At 38.9% G+C, this 17752-nt stretch overlaps 2 protein-coding genes across 4 annotated transcripts in view; both read right to left on the reverse strand.

Annotated features, from left to right (window-relative positions):
- LOC127418715 (ankyrin repeat and SOCS box protein 8-like) overlaps positions 1-8701 on the reverse strand; it is a 9587-nt gene extending 886 nt beyond the window's left edge. The window contains exons 1-4 of one of the 3 annotated variants that reach the window (XM_051659432.1): positions 8508-8701; positions 7494-7700; positions 7301-7405; positions 1-1094 (exon numbers count right to left, since the gene is read on the reverse strand). The exon at positions 1-1094 is cut by the window's left edge and continues 886 nt beyond it. In XM_051659432.1, the coding sequence (XP_051515392.1) occupies positions 459-1094; positions 7301-7405; positions 7494-7622 (870 nt within the window). In that variant the 5' untranslated portion in view covers positions 7623-7700; positions 8508-8701 and the 3' untranslated portion in view covers positions 1-458. Of the gene's footprint in view, positions 1095-7300; positions 7406-7493; positions 7701-7855; positions 8277-8297; positions 8445-8507 lie in introns of those variants that run through there. The other 2 variants (XM_051659433.1, XM_051659434.1) reach the window with 2 other exon arrangements.
- A 6082-nt stretch (positions 8702-14783) lies between these two features.
- Positions 14784-17752, reverse strand: part of LOC127418713 (la-related protein 4-like) — a 44371-nt gene continuing 41402 nt past the window's right edge. The window contains exon 17 of the mRNA XM_051659427.1: positions 14784-15067. Within this exon, the coding sequence (XP_051515387.1) occupies positions 14933-15067 (135 nt within the window). The 3' untranslated portion in view covers positions 14784-14932. The remainder of the gene's footprint in view (positions 15068-17752) is intronic.

Below are 17752 nucleotides of genomic sequence, written 5' to 3' on the forward strand. Positions count from 1 at the left end.
CTGTGTTTTAAAAATAATCAAATACAACTGCATACATTAAAAACAAAACAACAAAAACAATCTGGATTATAACTTAAGTGCTTTGTTCAAGTGTTAATGCTAATTTTGTTTCTATAGGATACACTGGTAAATAATATTTTTAAATTCTTTTTTCTTGTTTTTGCAATTAGAGGTTTTTACATCATTTATGAGTTTGACCAGAGATATTAACAACCAGACTGGTACTTCTCTGCATCACATGATCACACACTGCAGTGCCACCCAAGTGTTTGATGACATTAAAGTAACAAAGAAAATAATTTCTCAATTATTCTCTCACTGTATATGGACAGACACACTTCTGATTGCAGTCTGATTACAACAGAATACAATCACTCGTTCACATACACAGAAGACATCTACCTCCTCCACGTCTGACATTAAGGACGGTCTTCCCCAGTTCCTCCCCTTCCGTGCCCTCAGTCTCTGAGGAGCACATATTCTTTAACTGACTCTGGAAGGGGGAGCTGTTTCACGGCAGAAGGGAGGTACTGCACTCCCAGGCTACTGCGCACAGCACAGCGTGCCAAGGCTCGCAACGTAGGTGGCTGAGCTACCAGACTAGTGAGTCGAGCCAGTAACTGAGGATCTTTACTGAGCTCACGTGGCAAGGAGCCATCTGCCCTGTGGATCTCGAACCTCCCTGCGGCACGGCAAAGCAGCTCCAGACACTCTTCCTCCTGTTCCGTTCCCAGACCCCGAGCCAGCAGTGCCAGCAGCCGGAATATGGGCGTCTGGCCCTTTAGGTTGGTGACATGCACTTGAGCACCGTACTCTAGCAGCACACGCACGCTCTCCAGGTTGCCCTTCATGGCTGCCCAACTAAGGGGCGTGTCGTTGTTGTAATCGTGAACATTGGGGCAAGCGCCACTCTCCAGCAGAGCTCGTACGCACTCAGGGTTATCTTTGAAGGCAGCCCAGTGCAGTGGGGTATCCTTGTTGCCGTCCAGTGCATTTGGCAGGGCCCCATATTCCAGTAGCAGCTCCACACACCCTTCCTCCTTCTCTGCAGCATAATGTAGTGCAGTGCGGTTATAACCATCCAAGGCATTTACCTGTGTGATAGAACAAGACAATTGCCAGCATTAACAACTTACGAGGCAAATGTGTAATTTCTGCACCACTAGAGGCAAGCACCAAACGAAATACCATAAACAATCATTTCCAAACATACATAAGCCCACAGCGCCAATGATATGCAATAGGGCTGGGCAATAGGACGATGTAATCGGATATTGACAATGTCTTACAAAGATCCCGATGCCGATTCCAAACAGACATGATCGACAATATCGTGAATGGCAAAACCATGGATCTGGGAAGTCGCCAAATATATCAAACAGTGACCAGGGTGTGAAATTAGTACCCGCCACCTGCAAAATGCGACAAGGCTGAATCCAGTTTGCAAGCTCCTCGTCCAAATGTATTTCATGCGCGGGTAATTTTGCTCATCTACCCGCAACAGGCGGGCGATCTGCTGCAAGACGTTTTGGAGTGACACATGACAAGAAATGCTGTTAGTCACAAAGACACATGCTTGAAGAAACACACTAATATATATATATATATATATATATATATATATATATATATATATATATATATATATATATATATTATTTATTTTTTCTTCTCCCCAATTTGGAATGCCCAACTCTCAATGCACACTAAGTCCTCGTGGTGGCATAGTGACTCGCCTCAATCCGGGTGGGGGAGGACGAATCTCAGTTGCCTCCGTGTCTGAGACAGTCAATCCGCGCATTTTACCACGTGGCTTGTTTAGCGCATTACTGTGGAGACACAGGCTTCTGTGGAGGCTTCACGCTATTCTCCGCGGCATCCACGCACAATTCACCACACGCCACACCGAGAGCGAGAACCACATTATAGCAACCACGAGGAGGTTACCCCATGTGACTCTACCCTCCCTAGCAACCGGGCCAATTTGGTTGCTTAGGAGACCTGGCTGGAGTCACTCAGCAAGCCCTGGATTTGAACGCGAAACTCCAGGGGTGGTAGTCAGCGTCTTTAATCTCTGAGCTACCCAGGCCCCCACTTTATTATATTTATAAGAACAGACAAAAGGAAAGCCATCATGATTCGCTGTTTGTTCAGAGGCGTGCAGTGTGAGCTGGAACGGGTCTCATGTCTCGTGGAACAAGCAGATGTAAAGAGTTTTCACTCTTCATTCATCTGAAAACTGTTTGCAAGAATACTGTCCTCTATGAGAATATTGCAAATGATCTCTGATCATCTCTTTAGTTCACTTTATTTCCACGTGGAGAGCACGCATTGTGAACACAACTCTGCAGGTTCAGTAGCCTAATATATATCTTTGCATTAAAGAAACAAACACAAAAGTGAATAAATCATAAAGTAATACAAGACACGATCACCTTGAACCTAAAATTGAGTACTATTTTCTTTTCTTTTGGCAGCATTAACTGTATTATCAAAATGCAATACAAACACAAATTCGATAAGAGCACACATTTGGCAGCATTATTTTGGGAACACAAGGTAATTTATTAGGCTTATTTAGTTTGATTATCATTGTATTTATAATTGTCTTAAGTTCTTAATCTGTAGGCTATTAGTAATTTTCCATCTGTGTTAATGGATGCTTGTGTGATGGCAAATGGGGCCATTTACAGACAGTAAATGTTTGGATTTGGTTTGGTTAAATAAGATTATTTGATCACTTCTTTATTTTAATGCTTTGTTTTTCCCCGTTTAGTTTAAAGTGCAATTTGAATTTAGTGTTAGTGTTGTGTTTCAATAAATGAATTACATTTTTAAAGCAAAATCAAAGCAAAAAAATTAACCGACCCTCGGCAGGGGGGTTGACAATCTAATCAGATATCGGGATATTTAAGGCAATTATCGCTAAAATATTTTTTACATACCGCCCAGCCCTAATATGCAATAATATGAAAAGGGCTGCAATACAAAGTTTCACATTTGCTAAGAAAAGTATGAGCAAAGAGAACAGTGAGAGACAGTGGTGAAAGGATTGATTTTTTTTTTTGAAGAAAGAAGGGGTCTCATGGGCACCATGCGAGGGTTGGACGTGTGAACGGTGAGCTCTGTGCACTTTGCTATATTTGTGTCACAAACCGGTGAGATTTGATACACCCTGATCCTTAATTGTTTTGAGAAGACAATACGTCAAAGAATTCAAAATCCTCAGGCTCTGGAGATATTAAAAGACACTTACGTGTTCGGGCTGATTGCCCACAGCGGCAGGCCGGAAGCCCTGGACTCAATTCGGACGGTGAACTGAAAGAAATCCAGCGTGAATTGATGAACGTGTCGGCAATGCTGATGAAGGTCATTGCTGACTTGAAGGATTTTGCTGTAATATGTCGATCCATCACTTCCATGGAGACGAAATTCACTAAGATGGTTACAAGAGTTGCGGACGTCAAGAGACGGATCGATTATCTGGAGTCATTGGAGAGGTAATTAGCTGCTAATCCACTAGCGACCAAGGTGGATTTGGAATGCATCTGGGAAAAACTGGAAGATTTGGAGAATCGTAGTAGGTGAAACAACGTCCAAATTGTTGGAATTCCTGAGCATGAAGAAGGCCGAGATATGGTGAAATTCCTAGACTAGCTCTTCCTGAGTCTGCTCAACATAACAGGTCATAAGCTGGAAATCGAGAGAGCTTACAGAGTTCCAGCTCGGAGGTCCACTGAGGGAGACAGGCCCCAGTCAATTCTGGCCAAATTTCTGAGATCATCCGATAAAAATCTTGTGTTACACGAGGCGAGGAGTAAAGGAAGGCTTTCTTGGAAGGACCACAACATTTTCTTGTTCCCAGACTTTGCGAATCGACAAGAGAGAAATGTAATCGATTCAAGGAATGCAAGAATGCAAGAAACTCTTACATCAATGGAAGTTCGCATTTGCACTGATGCTCCCGGCCAAATTGAGAATAGATACTAAGGATGGCCGCAAAATATTTACATGCCCACAGCAAGCGATGTCTTTCATAAAGACATTCGAGTGAGTAAGCCATTTGGTGATTTTCATGTTGTTGCCTAGTGGGCCTGACTCAATGAACATACACTTGACTGTGCGAGGAAAATGAGTGCTTTTTTCATTTCTTTTTGTGTTGGTTCCGCCAAGCGGCTAGAGTTTGTTTTGTGGAATAACACTCCCTCGAGACAGTTGTGGATGAATCTGCACGTTCTTGGTGCTTATGCCTCCTATCGGCTGGAGTTTGTTTTGTAGAATATTTCTTGCAGGACATTGGAGTGATTAGGGCATGTGTTGCACTCGTGTAACGATGGCTCACTGAACATTTGTTTGACTGCCCGAGGAACTGAACGGCCCCCTTTATTTATTTATTAATTTTTTGTGTGTGCCGGTTCTGCTAGTGGTTGGAGTTTGTTTTGTGGAGGAACACACCTTCGGGCAATCTACATGTTTTTTGTGTTTTTCCGCTTATTGGCTGGAGTTTGTTTTATAGAATATTTTCTGTTATGTAATTCTGTCCCACAAAATTCATATAGAAGCACCAGACTTGAGCAATCCAATGGCAAATTTGTTGCGGGGGCTCTCGTAGGCGTACATGGACTGTTTGAGTTTAGAGGGATGGATGCCGGTTGCCACTGTCTTGTGCCGGGTTAATGCTCACATTTTTCTTTTTTCTGTTTGTTTGGTTCAGGGGAAGTTTGGGATTTGATTGTTGCTCTAATGTTGGAATGTGGTCGTTATACTTTTATTTTTGTTATACAATCTAGTTTTTCTAATATGTCAAAATGTCAAATGTTAATATGAGTGGATTGTCTCTCTCCACGTGGAATGTGAATGGGTTGGGGAGGTTATTTCTTTTCTTAAATGTAAGAAATATGATATAGCGTTTCTTCAAGAAATGCATCTTTCCTCACAGGAAGCTGAAAAATTTGGGAAGATATGGGGTGGACATGTTTTCTTTAGTGCTGGCTCAAGTAAGAGCAAGGGAGTCATTACACTGATTAGTAAACATCTACAATTCAAATGTCTCAAACAAATTAAAGATAAATTAGGAAGAGTCATTACTGTTTTAGCAGAAATTCAGGGGCAAAGTCTTATTTTGGCTAATATTTACGCACCTAACATTGATGTCATTCCACCAGCAGGGCTTTTTTATAGATCTTGAAGGGATGTTGCAAGCAGCTGGCACCACTCATGATATAATATTGGGAGGAGACTTTAATCTTTTGATGGATTCAGTCCTTGATCATAGTGAAGCAAATGTGTGCAAGCCCCCTAGAGCAACAGTGACGCTTCACAGGATGTGTAGAAGTCTTGGTCTTACACATATTTGGAGATATTTGAACCCATCTGGGAGGGATATACATTCTTTTCATCAGTCCATAAGATTTATTCTAGAATAGATAATGTTGTTTGAAAGTATGTTTTTTAATTAATTTATTTTTATGTTCTAATTGTTGGTGACCACTGTAGTGCATGTTTGTGTTGGGTGGGGGGTGTGGTGAAATGTTCGGGGGAAGAGGTTTAATGTATATAATTGATTCCGTATTTTACGTTATGTTTGTATGACTTATGTATGGAATCAATAAAAACTGAAAAAGAAAGAAGAGATGCATCTTTAGATTTTTCTTAAAAGTTGCAAGAGAATCGGCTGCTCGGGAGGTGTTGGAAAGGTCATTCCACCAGCACGGAACAGTGGAAGTGAAAATAATAATAATAATGCATGGCCTTTGTGGGCTTCCGTATGAGAAAACAATACAGCGCAATAGTCGGGTTCCGTAGGAGAATTAATTTAATGATAAATTATAAACCCTTAAATCTATATGCTTCTGTTGAAGCCATCAGTCTGCATTAATTCAACTTAATTTGTTTAGAAATCATGTTTAATAGACAAATTCCTGGTGAAGAACTACATTATCCATGATCCAGCAGAGAAAGATCCACCAATCAGGGAACCCTGGCCAACAAAGCATGCATCAATCGCAATGCTTTATGAGATTGTAGTTTATGCACTCATTAAAGGGATAGTTCACCCAAAAATTTTTATTTCTCTCATTATTTACTCACCCTCATGATATCCCAGGTGTGTATGACTGTCTTTCTTCAACAGAACACATTTGAAGAAAAATAGAAAAATATCTTAGCTCAGAAGGTCCTTAAAATGCAAGTGAATGGAGATTTCCCTTTTGAAGCTCCAAAAAAAATCACAGACAGCCAGCATAAATGTCATCGATACGACTCCAGCGGTTAAATAATGTCTTCTAAAGCGATATGATCACTTTTAGTGTGAAAAAAGATAAATATTTAATACTTTTAAACTATAAACCATCGCTTCCGTTAGGCTTCACGAGAGGGTGGAATCCAAGCGGTCTCTCGTGTGACGTATTCACGTTGCCATGATACAGACGTCATCTCATGTTCTCCACTCGGTTGAGATATCCAAGATAAGCACACAAACGCACCATTGTGAGTAAAGAAACAGATGAATACAGATCTAAACCAAAACCAACCAAGCTACTGTACAAGTTCCTCCTCCTCAATTGTAAAAAGCGCTGCTCTTCTGGCCGTGACGCACATGCGTCAGTTCTCGCATTTCAAATGCCAATGCAATTACATCACACGCTCATTCCGCTACTGAACGGAAGCATGATTTAGAGTAAAAAAAATAGTACTTCAATATTCATCTTTTACGCACCAAAAGCGATCGTGACGCTTAAGACACTAATTTAACAGCTGGTGTCGTATGGATGACGTTTATGCTGACTGTCTGTTCTTTTTGGAGCTTCAAAAGAGAAATCTCCATTCACTTGTATTTTAAGGACCTAATGAGCTATGATGTTTTTCTATTTTTCTTCAAATGTGTTCTGGTGAAGAAAGAAAGTCATACACACCTGGGAGTAAATAATGAGAGTACATTCATATTTGGTTGAACTATCCCTTTAAAGCCAAACCCAGTCTTGTACCTTTGTCTTTCATGCCGATTTTCAAATACTTTTTTCCTTCAAATCAAAGATTGTAATGTTGTGATTCACACTGGAGCTGTTTAGTTTGCTATATGGCTTAGAACTCTTTTATGAAGGATTTTATGAAATCCCTATGGAAAAAATTAATGGGAAAAATACTTCCTGAACTAAGATGGCTGAAAAAGCGGGTGGGCATTGTTGCGTTCTATCAGCCCTATTTCTGTGATTCAGTTTGTTGCCACTAGTGATGTATTTCCTGACATGCAAGAATATCAGGAATTCGTCTTGTTGCGAATCTGTCTTGCTTGTTTTACCTCTGCACCTTTCTCCAGCAAAAGCTCGACACAAACAGCATCGGCCACCATGCAGGCACAATGTAGAGGCTTCAGTGTGCCATGCATCCTATTGACATCTGCCCCCTGTAAAGGGAGACGTATGATCAATCAACCAACCAACGTATTTAGAACGTAATGGTTTTTCATTAAAAGCTTTGGTCACACAAGTTACCCTGCGTATAAGATCTTCCACGTTATCATGAGGGAAGGAGCGTATGGCTGCTATGGTTCGAATGAGCCTTTCCGACAGTGAGTATTTGCTCTGAATACTCTGCATGATGTACCACATAGTAGAGCTCATGTGGAACTGAAGGACATTTCACCTGGAATGGGTGATGCCACACCTCACTAAAAAGGTTTTGAAAACAAGAGACAAATCCTAAGGAAGAAAGAAGAGAGTAAATTGATTAACAAGAGAATAATGATGATAAAACCAGTAAATGCAACATTTTGCATTAGGAATCAATCATTCTGAGCAGAGAGAAACGCAATTGTGTATTTAGTACTGGTTTATGTCAATGGGTGTGTACTCACTGTAGATTGCCCTGTTTACATTCCCATTGTTTTAATAGCTGGATTGTTTTGGGAGCTATCAGAGGAAGATTTTAAAGCACTTTGAACTATATGGCTGTACAAGTGGCAACTCTGTCTGATGGGTTATATAAGGCTACAGCCATGAAAAACAATGTTTAAGTTATTTTCGTATAGTAGCTAGCTGAAACGATTGACCATGCAGTAGAAATGTTGATCAAAACATGCATACAACATATAGATGCAAATAATAAATGTCAAAGCAGCAAAAGCGCTGCTTGCTGCCCGCCTCCTGTCTTGTTATACTGTCAACAAAGGTCGCATCATGACAGCTCAGCTAGCGAAGACATTCAAGCTTAAACAGGCAAATAAAGTCTAAAATATGCCTGCTTTATAGTGCTACGAAACAAAGACGTCTAGTGGCATCGACATTAAATACTCTCACCACAAGACATGGTTGTTTTTATGTTTTATACTCCAGGCTTGCGGTTGTATCCTGTGTGTCCTGCCGGAGTGCATTAGCCATTTGAGCTAGTTTCCACTCCCGGAACGTGAACTAACATATCTTCTTTGCTCTGGTTCTTCTCAGGCATGCACACAACAATAGCACAAGGTAAAGTACATAATCGGAGATGTTTAAGATTTGAAACGGTACCTCCACGGAGTGAGAACAGCTGCAGGTTTGTTGCTGATAAGCGAATGTGTCTGCTCAACACAAACAGTGATCTGACAAAAAACAAGCAGTTTGCATTTATTGGTCTGTTTTTATTGACGAAGCGCAGAAATACAGTTAAATTAGTTATGCGCGTTTGTATGCGTGAAGGGTCATTCTTCACATACCGTACGGGTTATGACTGCGGTAAAGTTAGTTTTACGTTTGACATTCGGTTTCATGACCATTTAACTCTCTGCACATTTCATGTTTTGAGCCCTAACCAACTTAGATATACATAAACAACCGTCCTTTGCATAGCACAAGGCTTAAATTAAAATAATAATAATTAGCCTTATAAATTAAACAATGTAACCATATGACGTTATAACATCACGCTAATAGTGAAATGCTCAGAAAAATATCCCATTCATAGCACAAGACTCCGTTTGGGGAATATACATTTGAAAAAAAAAATAAAAATAACTTTAAATGTATGTAATACTCTAAATCAATTAAACTCAGGGACCATTTGAGCTAAAGATGTCAAACCAACTTCAGTAAACTCTACAATATCCCTATAGCACAAGGCTTGTTTAAAAAAAAAAAAATATTTAAAAAAAAATAATTTTTTTTTTTTGAATTGGGATTTATGTAGATTTTTCAATCCATATAAATCAATTAAATTCCAAGACCGTTTCAGAATCAGAATCAGCTTTATTGCCAAATATGCTTACACATACAAGGAATTTTGGTGACAGGAGCTTCCAGTGCACAAACAATACAATACAGCAACAAGATGTCAAACCAACTACAAAATACTCAGAATATTATTCTTTATATAGCACAAGGCTTCATTTTGAGAATATTCTTTTGTACTTTAATTCAGAATATTTATAATACAGAATATAAATCCACTTAATTTTAAGATCGTTTAACCTAAAGTTGTCAAACTGTTTACTGATTTGCAGAAGGCACAAGAGAATGGGGAGTGGTTTTAAATTTTTATATATATATATATATATATATATATATATATATATGTTTTAATGTTTAATTGATTTATTTGGATTAAAAATTATATTTATATATTATAATAAAGTAAATAAATAAATAAATAAAATAAAAAATAAGCCTTGTGCTATGCAGGGAATAATATTCTGAGTTTAATGAAGTTGGTTTGACACCTTTAGATCAAATGGTCCCTGAGTTTAATTGAATGTAATACTCTAAAGTTATTGTAAAATATATAAAATGTTTATACCCTAAACAGGAGTCTATTGCTATGAATGGGATATTTTTCCTGAGCTATTAGCCTGATGTTATAACATCATATGTTTAAATTGATTTATAAAGGCTAATTCTTATTATTATTATTTTAATTTAAGCCTTGTGCTATGCAAAGGACAGTTGTTTATGTATATTTAAGTTGGTTAGGGCACAAAACATGAAATGCACAGTTTAATGGTCATGAAACCGAAATGTCCAATGAATGTCCAACGTAAAACTAACTTTACCGCAGTCTGTTTATGCCAAATATGTCACAAGGGTAGAGAGCAAGGGAGGACCCAAACACAGGAGGCGATGTCAAAAAGGGCTTAATTACAAAACTAAAACAAAAGAACAAGAGTCTCATGATGGAGAATTTTAGAAAACAAATGTTCAAAAACCAAGAACACGACCGAAGTCTTCAGGATATCTCAGGAAACCGATCAACTGGAGAATCACACAACCAACCAAAACTGAAAACAAGCAGAACTTAAGTAGGGAAAGGTAGATAGGGAGCAGGTGCCACCACTGATTGTTAATTGGAGAACGAGTTGTTACCTGGGTAACAGAGCTGTTTTTCCACGTGGCACCTGCAAGACATAAGGAGTGAGAGACGAAAACATAGGAAGACACTCAGACAAGACAAACAGACAGTCAGGGGAGGCACAGTCTGGCCAGACTGTGACAGTACCCCTCCCCTGATGGACACCTCCTGGAGTCCACAACAAAACACCACATGAGGAACTGACCAGGGAGGGAAGAAAAACAAGACATTGAACATGTGTCCAGATCCTGACACTAGAACCGAAACCAAACCAGACAGAGGAGTCAGGATCCAGACACCATGCTCCGAACAGGAAACACAACCGACCAAAGAGTGCATGGCAGGGAAACCACCACCCAAAGCATTGCGCTCACACAGAGACAAAAATCAAGGACAGGTAGAACACATGGTCAGAGTACCCCATGCCATGTGCTCAATACAGACACAGAACAAGGGTGTCAGGATCCTGTCACCACAATAAACATGACAATAAACATGGGGTTCGGCAGCCTGGGAGGAGTCTTCAAGGTGGGGAATGGGTCCGGTGGCCAGGGAGGAGGGTTCAGGTAGGAGGTGTGGTCCAGAAGCCAGGGAGAAGGCCTGAGGAAGGAAATAAGGGTGGAGAGGAGGGTGGCCAGGAAAGGAAGAGCATGGAAAGACTAAGCGCCAGATGCTGGGGACTGGGCAGACTGAACACCAGAGGCTGGACAGACTGGGGAGCAGCTGCTGGGCAGGGATCAGACTGGACACTAATATCAGATGGGTGCTGGTAACTGGACTGAGCAAAGGGCTGGTCGGCGGCCGCTAGGGACTGGACAGGATAGTCGACAGCCTCAGGGAAAAGGACAGACCCGATGACCACAGGGAACTGGAGAGGCTCGATGACCGCCGTGGTCAGGAGTACTGGCAGTGACTGGGGAACGGCCTCCATGGCCGTGAGTGCTGACAGTGGCAGGGGAACGGCCTCCATGGCTCTGGATGCTGGCAGCGACTGGGGGTCAGGCGCCTTACTCTGCTTCATTCTCCTCCGGATGGTCAGAAGCACTGTAGTTGGAACGGCCACCGCCTCCTGGCAGGCGGCAGAGGGCTCCCACGACCAAAGTCTTCAGGATATCTCAGGAAACAGACCAACTGGAGAATCACATGACCAAACAAAACAAAGTAGCTCAGGACAGAACACAAGCAGGACTTAAGTAGGGAAAGGTAGATAGGGAGCAGGTGCAGCTGATGATTGTTAATTGGAGAACCAGCTGTTGCCTGGGTAACACGAAGCACCTGCAAGACAAAAGAGGGAGTGAGAGATGAAAACCAAAACAGGAAAACACTCAGACAAGACAAACAGACAGTCAGGGGAGGCACAGTCTGGCCAGACTGTGACAATATAGACATGATGGGCCCAGTGCTGAGGGCCCTCAGTGAATGTCACTCAAGTGAAACCACATTTGTTTTTTGTTTTTTTCCTGTTAGAGCACAACAATTTAACCCTCATGTGGCATTCCATTTTTTGGCCATTTTGATTTTGTTTCTTTTTTTCTTTTTTTTTGGGGGGGGGATTTTTCCCCTTTTTCTCCCAATTTGGAATGCCCAGTTCCCAATGCGCTCTAAGTCCTCGTGGTCGCATAGTGATTTGCCTCAGTCCGGGTGGCGGAGGACGGATCCCAGTTGCCTCCGCGTCTGAGACAGTCAACCCACGCATCTTATCACATGGCTTGTTGAGCGCATTGCCACGGAGACATAGCGCGTGTGGAGGCTTCACGCCATCCACCGCGGCAACCACGCTCAATTCACCATGCGCCCCACCAAGAACAAACCACATTATAGCGACCACGAGGAGGTTACCCCATGTGACTCTACCCTCCCTAGCAACCGGGCCAATTTGGTTGCTTAGGAGACCTGGCTGGAATCACTCAGCACGCCCTGGGATTCAAACTAGCAAACTAGCGAACTCCAGGGGTGGTAGCCAGCGTATTTTACCACTGAGCTTGACTTGGTGACTTTTCCTCCACTAGCTATCTAAACACATACAAAAATCTGGACTTGATTCGATAAGTCTAAGTACTTGTAAAAAAAGCAACACTTTTGATGTGTCGGGTCAAAATTTTCCAGCCACGGGAAATGACTGGGAAATACTAAAATACAGAGATTTTTTTTATTCATTTGTCAAATATAAAAATCAATAAATCAGACACAATGCAGAACACAACTACACAAAAATGAAGGGCAGAGACTATAAAACATCTACAATCCAGAAAACACATGCATGTACACACAAACACACACACACACACACACACATACATACAGGTTTGTTTGATTATATTAGTGATCTCTCATTGACTTCAATTGATTTCATATCAGGATAATTATATTTTCTATTTACAAACTCTACCCCTTAACCTAAACCTAACCATCACACAAACATGTGCACAATAAAGATCATTTCACCCATTTAAGAGCTTTTTTTTATTTTTTTACTGATGAGGACATTTTGCCCTCACAAGTGTAGACCAAACCTGTCTATATGCAGCCGATGATTGGAAAGAAACAACACAGGATACAAAAATAGATATTTAATTTAAACAGGATTTTACTTATTTTTAACCAGGCTTTAAGGACATGTATTGCAGTTTACAACAATAGAATTCTCATTACACATGTCTTCACATATTACACTAATTCACTAAACTGGAAAACACTCTGGGCTATAAATAATTAAATAAGACATTATTAATACTAAATTTACATACCCAGTCCTTGCATGTGCACCAAAACGTGGTCAAACTCCACTCATGCAGTCCATATGCATCCCAAAGTATTATCAAACGATGAACAAAACCGTGAGCTCTCTTGCACAATGTATGGTCTTATATGGGGTTATTTTTGTTTCATATTAGCAAACAAATGGAAAGAGATTTACAAATAAAATGTTGGTTCACAAATAAATTTAATTAGATCCACAAATAAATGTAAGGAGTTTCACAAAAATAAAGTGAATTCACAAATAAATAAAATGAGATTTGCAAATAAAAAAAAATTATTGACAAATATATATTTTTAACTCACAAACACAACTCTGTCCAGCATTCATTGTGAATCACACACATTTATTTGTGGATCGCTTCCTGTGCATTTGCGGATCGCTACACGCATTTGTCGATTTTTGAAACAAATCTAACGTCAAGATGTGCACACAAATCTACAAATAGTTGGACTCCACCCATCGTCTACTCAAGCCAATCAGATAACGGCCACATTACTCGAACCAATCGTAGCATGTTCTGTCTTCAACCAGTCATGCTTTGTTTTACTATCAGGGCAGGACCAGTGTCACAGCGCTCTCATGAACATGGAATCAATTACATACAGACAAGCTCCAAGGCCGCAAACTTTTAAAGAAATGGATGTCATCAGAGGAATACTGTGACTTAAGGTTCGTATCATTTTCTATTGGTTATAAACGTGTAGTGTCTTGTTAAATGTCCACAGCTGAAAATTGCCCATTTGTAGAGTGTCCTGATCATTAGCTTAATAACTAACCTGGCTGACTGTATGAGTCTGCTAATTTAATTTTAGCTTGACTGAAATGTTTCGTCAAAACTTTTACTCTTAATGTTACATGGCAGATTCAAACAGACACATGACTAGACACTACAAAAGATCAGTAGTACAGATAGTGTCTTTATAAAACATGAATCATATTAGATGATCTTAGGACCACAAACCATACATTTATTACCCTATATTACAGTGTACAAAATCTGCTATGGCATTAATTTGGTTTCACATTATGTTAATGTATTTAATAAAAGCAGTTGTAAGGTAATATTTATTAGAATGTTGCATTTAGGCACTTTTGTGCGAATGTTGTAGGAGGTACTATTACGGGGTCCCTTTCTAAAATACAGCTTCATGTTCTGACAGTGATGATTGACTCATTAGTTATTGCCATCTTTTTCTGATGTTTCCCCTGTGTACTCCCCATCAACTTTGAGCACTTGGCTCACCTGCCCCAAAACTCATTGGTTCCAGCTCCTGTACAGGACACCTTTTAAAATGTGTAATATGAGATTGTTTATTTTTCTGTTATTTCAGATTTCTTTTGTTACAATGTTATGTCTTGAAATGAAAGTGCAATACAAAATTTTAATAAACCATAACATTGTCTTTGGGTTGACTTAGCAATGAAAGTTCTCTCATCTCATTTTTTTTAAAAACCTGGACTATTTAGCTTCTTATGTGGAATATGAGAATACATTATAAAATGTAGACCGCTAATGAGGCTGAAATGAAAGCGAAGCTGTCAGTCCCTATCATAATTCATGACATCTCCTTTTGAATTCCTCCCACAGAAGAAAGTCAGTCCTTTGGGTTTGGAACAACATGAATATGAGTATAAATGATGACTCATCTCATTTCACAAAATTTTTTTTGTCATTTAGTTGACAAATCTTTTATTGAGTTCTATCAAAGCATTTTGAGGTAAATAGGTTTTAAAGAGTGTCTGTTTTTAACACTTTAAAGCAAGTCTGTTGGCTAAAATGTTTGAGTTTTTGGTTACAAATTACAGGTTGTCATGCATGTAACTACAAAAGACAATAAATGTGAGTACATGTATTTACACACACAAACACTTTACAACTGAAGTGCTGGCATTTTGTTTGATTTTGTTGTACATGAACATCCTCATTGCCACGTCATGGTGTTGTATCAGTTGTCTGGGACGGATACTTCTAGTCAGGGAAAGAGCGTTCTGCACAAATTATTGGAAAAAATAACAGTTAAGCATTAATAACAAGTCCATTACTGTATAGAAACAAACATGTTACACAAACAAGACTGGGCCATGGAGCTTTGAGGTGTCTTACCACCAGTAGCACAAAAGTCCCACAACTGTTTCCATATTTTGTGATGTGGAGCAGAGAGCACCAGTTCTCCAGTATCCTCGTAACTCTTTTATTATTATTATTATTATTATTATTATTATTATTATTATTGTCCTCCTATATCTCACAGCCCATATTCTTCCTGAGTAAATAAGTGAAACGCGTTGTTTTACAGGGTTAACATAATTATTTATTGTGAGTAACATTGGACTGGTCTGCCATAACACTAAGTACTAAAAATATAAATCCTTTGAAATATTACTTAATTTTTTTTTTTTTTTTTTTTTTTTAAATAACAATGTGAAACCAAATTAATGCCATAGCAGATTTTGTACACTGTGTAATATAGGGCATTCATTTATGGTTTGTGCTCCTAAGATCATCTAATATGATTTATGTTTTATATCTGTACTACTGATATTTTGTATTGTCTAGTAGTGTGTCTGTTTGAATCTGCCATGTAACATAAAGAGTAAAGGTTTTGATGACATTTCAGTCAAGAAACTTGGTTAAAATTAAATTAGCAGACTCATACAGTCAGCCAGGTTAGCTATTAAGCTAATGATCAGGACACTCTACAAATGGGCAATTTTCAGCTGTGGACATTTAACAAGATACTACACACGTTTATAACCAAGAGAAAATTATACGAACCTTAAGTCACAGTATTCCTCTGATGATCCCCGTTTCTTTAAAAGTTTGCGACCTTGGAACTTATCTGTATGTGCTTGATTCCATGCTCATGAGAGCACTGTGACACTTGTCCTGCCCTGATAGTAAAACGAAGTGTGATTGATTGAAGATAGAACATGCTACGATTGGTCCGAGTAATGTGGCTGTTATCTGACTGGCTTGAGCAGACGATGAGTGGAGTCCAGCTATTTGTAGATTTGTGTGCACATCTTGACATTAGATTTGTTTCAAAATAGACTAATGCGTGTAGCGATCCGCAAATGCACAGGAAACAAACCACAAATAAATGCGCACGATTCACAAATGAATCCTGGACAGAGTTGTGTTTGTGAGTTAAAAAATATATTTGTAAATAATTTTTTTATTTGCAAATCTCATTTTATTTATTTGTGAATTCAATTTATTTTTGTGAAACTCCTTACATTTATTTGTGGATCTGATTCAATTTATTTGTGAACAAACTTTCTATTTGTGAATCTCTTTCCATTTGTATGTTAATATGCAACGATTCCATCTCCATACTCTTACATCTCAACACGAGAGAGTGCCGGTGTTATGGATCAACTGGGGATTGTGTTAACTGGGGATGTTCGAGTGCACGTGAATAATTTCTTACATTTCATTCACATCAATGTGAATTGCGAAGGAGCCAAAAAAAAGGTGTTTTACACATCATTAAAAAATGTTGGTATCATTATTAACCCGCTTTGTTTGAGCGATGTCTGTTCCAATGAATTTGAGTTTAAGAGCGATTTTAACATGGTTTCACAGGGTAACATGGTTGCCCATGTTAATGTGGGACATTGGTTTGAATGGGAACTGGCTATTACATTTGTCATAGTAAATCACATGTGGAAGTCTTTTATTTGCAACACTAAAGCATCATAGGCTTATATGTCAACAATAAGCCTATACTTTTAAATCAATTTAAACAATAGCTTGATAAAGTTGTTAAAACAATTGTTATTATTTAAATAGAAGGTCTGTTGGTTGAGGGGTATTGTGTTTGCTAACCTTGCATACAGACCTGGGTTCAATCCCCTGTGAATACCTGTATTTTTATTTAAATTGTTAAAAAAAGTATCTTTTACTTTTCAAAGGTTCTGTGCATGACAGTGTTGTATGTTTGACTACCCATGACACTGCCAAAAGATGATCTTTCAAAACAGTGCAATATTTTTGGTGGAGAGCAAGTATAAGGGCCAAATTGACCAATGAGTGAGAATAATACTCTAAGAAAGCATGAGAATGTTCTTCAGAAACAATGATTTTGTTTGTTAGGCAAAATCTTAAGATTTTCAATCTTAAATCTAAAATTGTTTGACAATTTTAAAAAGTCTATAAACTTTAGAAAATGTAGTTCACGTTTTCTTTTTTTTTTTTTTCACTAATTCAACTAGAAAAATTCTCAGAAAATTCAGTAGAGTATACTGTAATTACTGGCTGTTAGATTCAGTTTCAATTTTGATTAATCTATTTAAAACAATATAATAAATTGTGTCTGTGTATGTGATTTACAATATTGTTTTTAGTAGACCTGTTAAAATACATTAGCCTATAATCTGCAGCTAAGTTTAAATCTTAGACTGATTAATCAGGATTTGAACTTGTGTCACTATGTTTAGTCAGTATGACTTACCACTTACAAATATGTGAACTATTAGTTCAAGCCATTATTCATTATAAAGAAATAAAAGCAATTGAAAGTATGCTGACACATATCAGCCTATGATGCTATAGTGTTGCAAATCATTCCACTTGCAATTTACTGCTCTGACAAATGTAATCTTCAGTTCCCATTCAAACCAATATCTCACGTTAACATGGGCAACCATGTTACCCTGTGAAATGGTTAAAAT

This window comes from Myxocyprinus asiaticus, chromosome 28, assembly GCF_019703515.2.
Source record: "Myxocyprinus asiaticus isolate MX2 ecotype Aquarium Trade chromosome 28, UBuf_Myxa_2, whole genome shotgun sequence".
In the NCBI taxonomy this organism is placed as follows: Eukaryota; Metazoa; Chordata; class Actinopteri; order Cypriniformes; family Catostomidae; genus Myxocyprinus; species Myxocyprinus asiaticus.